The following is a 4,224-nucleotide window of genomic DNA, read 5'->3' as shown; positions in this document are numbered from 1 at the left end:
TTTTTTTTTTTTTTTAATCTTTTTTCTTTTAAAAGGTAGAAAAAAATACATGGTAAGAAAAATGTTTATGTTAGTAGTGTGAAGTGTAAAGCCATAGTTTAATTATCCAACAGGATAATTCATATTTTAAATAAATACAACAACAATAACGTTTGTGCCTAATGCAGACTGTGAAATAATGTGAACACGGACTGTTTGTTTCAGGGATTTGTCCCTTTGCATGTTGCATTTCTTTGTTAATATCACTTCCTAGTCAACCCAGTCAATGTACTGGAAAGACGTGCCTGACCTAATGTTTCTTAATTCAATTAACACACACACACACACACACACACACACACACACACACACACACACACACACCAGAAAGACCTCCGCCTTCTTCCTGGACTACCACCCCCGAGGAGCCCGCCAGCCAATCAGATGCAAGAATGCTAAAACTCCGTCGGGCGGCGAGAAACGGCTCAGAAACTTCACGATTTGAGTGAAAAGTCGTTTTGTGTCTGCCGCAACCTAATTTAGACCGAAGTTATTTCTATCATTTCCGACTTTATTGGATTTGTTAGCGGTTTAAAGCAGCCAATGTCCCTCTGGGCGCACGGGGAGTGGGCCCATCATGTGATTCGGAACACTGTCAGTTTGTCACCAGACTTCTGACAGGTCCCTGCGAGAGCTACGTGTCTCGTTGAACTCTCAGCTTAAATCCTCGGCGTGACATTTTTTTTTCTTCTTTTGACGCGCCCACTCGTTTACGACCATGGATGTGAATCGCGTAGACTTTTACATCGGTCTCTCTCTGGCGGTGAGCTCCAGCGCCTTCATCGGAGCCAGCTTCATCCTGAAGAAGAAAGGCCTGCTGCGATTGGCCAACAAAGGATCCATGAGAGCAGGTACACCAACCGCTCTGAGGTTCCAGTCTAGTTTAGTCTCGGCGGATGTCCAATTAAACTGTGCTAGTTATTCATTAGAGCATATGTGACAGTAGAATTCTCTTTTTTTTTTTTTTTTTTTTAACTAGTTTGACTGATTTATCTACCGTTTCATTTCCCCTCTCTCATTTGATTAGAAACATATTCAGTCATTGTACCTGTAAAGTTAAACTAGTTTATAATTCATGTTGAGGCAAAAAAAAAAAAAAAAAAAAAAGTTTTACATGACGGTGTACGTTAAACAATTGAGACTACATATTTGTCCGATAACAGTTACAGCTGGAGTGGTTCTTAAATGTTTCTGCCTCTGACAAGGAAGGATGTGGTGAAATGTGCTACTTTAGGGCTGTGGAAATTATTTGAATGAGGTATGGCACAATAAGTGTGGCTACTTTCCATCACAGTGTAAAATGTTTTTGAAAGAGGTCAAAGAGCTTCTGGAAACCAACATTTCTTTTAACTGCAGCGTCTGACTTTTACTTTCTTTTGGTTTCACAGGCCAAGGGGGATATGCCTACTTGAAGGAGGGGCTCTGGTGGGCAGGACTCATTTCAAGCAAGTGAATCGTTTACACACCTAATGCTTTGGCGAGAAAAAAGTGGACCACATGGTTGGCTTTATTCTTTCAACTTGGTAACACAGCCTGCCAGCTTGTGGAACCCAGGAGAACAGAGGTCTTTGTCTGTCCGAGGGGGGAAATGAGGGTCTCGTGGGTTTGGCATCTCTGCTTGTGATGTTGCAGTTGGATGCGGCAGGCGCCCACACACCGGTTTAAATACGAGGGTTGGAGGAGAGTTCTCACCTTATTCAACAGCGTCTCCCCATGTTCTCATTCCAGTGGGAGCGGGAGAAGCTGCAAACTTTGCTGCGTATGCATTTGCACCAGCCACCTTGGTGACTCCCCTCGGGGCGCTAAGTGTCCTTGTAAGGTAAATAATGAGTTGGAGCTTTATTTGGAGAAACATTATGGTCTTTAAACACATTCATTGTTTACTGTATTTGTACATTTACTTTGTGGTGTTCAATGTGTACCAAAAGAGACTATCCTTAACACCAAAACCCGTGCTGTGTCATAGCACAGGTTTTCACAGATTGTAAATATAATATTAAAAATCCTAAAATAATTGCACTCTTTTTGATATAATTAGTGGGAGAACTTCTACATCGTTTTGTGCCTTTAAAGCTGCAGAAAAACATGTTCTCAGTATTTCTAAGTCTTGTTTTCCCTGGACAATTAAACAGTTGGTAGCTCACGGTTTTCTTTAATACCTCACCATGCTCACCGCTGGTTTCACCTCCCAGTGCCGTGCTCGCCTCCTACTTTCTGAACGAGAGGCTGAACGTCCATGGGAAAATCGGCTGCTTGCTGTGCATCCTGGGATCCACGGTGATGGTGATCCACGCCCCCCAAGAAGAGGAGGTCGCCTCCCTCACTGACATGGCCGACAAGCTGGGAGACCCAGGTAGGACGAGGCGGCGCAAACTGAATCGCAGATGAGAGTCCATGAACTCATTCTCCAATGCTCCCCGCCAGGTTTCATTGTGTACGCTGTGTGCGTTGTGGGAAGCAGCCTGGTCCTTATCTTTGCCGTGGCGCCACGGTTTGGCCAGAAGAATGTGCTGGTCTACATCCTGATCTGCTCAGTGATTGGCTCCCTCTCTGTGTCCTGTGTTAAGGGCCTGGGTATTGGTATTAAGGAGTTATTTTCCGGCACAGCAGTTCTAAAGGAACCCCTTTTCTGGTCGTTAGTCATCTGCCTGGTGATCTGTATCACTATTCAAATCAGCTACCTGAACAAAGCCCTAGACATCTTCAACACGTCCCTTGTCACCCCCATCTACTATGTGTTCTTCACCACCTCTGTCATGGCCTGCTCAGCCATTCTCTTCAAGGAATGGTTGAATATGACCATGGACGGAGTGGTTGGAACAATTAGCGGCTTCCTCACCATCATTTTGGGCATCTTCCTCCTCCATGCCTTTAAGGACATTACATTTCGCTGGGATGCTCTGCCATACTTCCTGAGGAAGGGCTATCAGGGCTTCCCATGGGGGAACCAGGCCTACATGAGCGTTGCCAGCCAAGACACGCCTTTTGAAGACGAGATAAAACGACCAAAGGAAGGAGGCTTAAATGGTGGATGGGCCTCGCAACAGTGAGCTCCTCCATGAAGGCCCACTGTGTAGTCGCATCTAACGTTGATGTTGATGATAATCCTTATTTTGTGACGTCCCACTAGATCTCAAATCTGCCTTTGACCCGCCGCAATGTCGGTAAAATCACAAGTTGGTACCTGCTGTGAATATAAATGAGAATTATTATCAATGTTAAGCACAAGTTATTTATTGTTGATTCCTTTAACAATAACCTTTTTATTTTATTATTCCATTTTATACCGGTAGACCTTCTTGAAATGTTACACACTGGGTCTTTGACGAGTAGCAACTAGTTCAAAGATTGCTTGCTGGTGCTCTGGAATGCTGCACATTCCTGTCTTGCGTTGCCAAAGTAACTTCACTTGCGCAGTGCAGGATGAACCACTTATGCAAAGTTGCCTCATGTAGAAGAGGAGATTCAAGTGGCACACTGGATGTCTTTAGGGTTTGTGCTCTAGGTTTGGGATGAAAGTGCACTGAAATGGTCTCCATTAGGTTACAAAACATTTATACCAACGTGAATGTTGCCTGCACTGCTGTGTACACCTTTTGTTGCAATATATTACATTTGAGAAACAAATTAGACGTGGGTGGATGACGGCAAAACTTGTTTTATCCCTAGATTATATTGCATTGTAGGTTATTAAATTATTATGACTGACGACATCTGAAGCTTCCAGCTGCAAAGATTTAGTTTGACATCAGTCTTTTTTTTCCCCCTCTGCATTTTACTAAGGTTGTTACAGCCATCTGGCTTCTTCCAACAACTGTTATAATTTAAACTGAGTTGATTCCTACACCACCCTGCTGAAAAATGTAATCAGAATTTTGCACTTTTAAATGTATTCTAAAAAATGTACTTTACAACCAGTGTTACAGCCTTTAAATTTGAATGGAATTCAATCAGTGTCATCCTCCAGTACCTCAGTATTGTGGACAAGCTTCACCAAAGAATGTTCTTTTCCTGTATGAATGATCTACCACGATGTGCCAAACTGTAACATATCTCGCTGACGTAACTGTCCTTTTCCTATTATAATAAAAATAAAGACTCAACCAAGTACATTCTCTCCAGGCGATGTCTTTTTTGACTTTGTGTTTATTGCATTCGTACAGTCCAGCACCACATGCCTCTTAG

At 43.1% G+C, this 4,224-nt stretch overlaps 1 protein-coding gene across 1 annotated transcript; it reads left to right on the top strand.

Moving 5' to 3' along the window:
- The first annotated feature begins 757 nt into the window (after positions 1-757).
- LOC142902142 (magnesium transporter NIPA2) lies at positions 758-4,149 on the top strand. Its single transcript, XM_076046989.1, has 4 exons — positions 758-890; positions 1,633-1,858; positions 2,232-2,392; positions 2,464-4,149. The coding sequence occupies exons 1-4, from the start codon at positions 758-760 to the stop codon at positions 3,087-3,089; spliced, it is 1,146 nt and encodes a 381-aa protein (XP_075903104.1). The 3' UTR covers positions 3,090-4,149.
- The last annotated feature ends 75 nt before the right edge of the window (positions 4,150-4,224 follow it).

The sequence above is a fragment of the Nelusetta ayraudi genome, unplaced genomic scaffold (genome assembly GCF_046127955.1).
Source record: "Nelusetta ayraudi isolate G7.1 ecotype Tasmania unplaced genomic scaffold, CSIRO-AGI_Nayr_v1 ptg000005l, whole genome shotgun sequence".
NCBI classification, from domain to species: Eukaryota; Metazoa; Chordata; class Actinopteri; order Tetraodontiformes; family Monacanthidae; genus Nelusetta; species Nelusetta ayraudi.
Note: the sequence above shows the minus strand (reverse complement) of the source record. Positions and strands in the feature narration are given on the sequence as shown.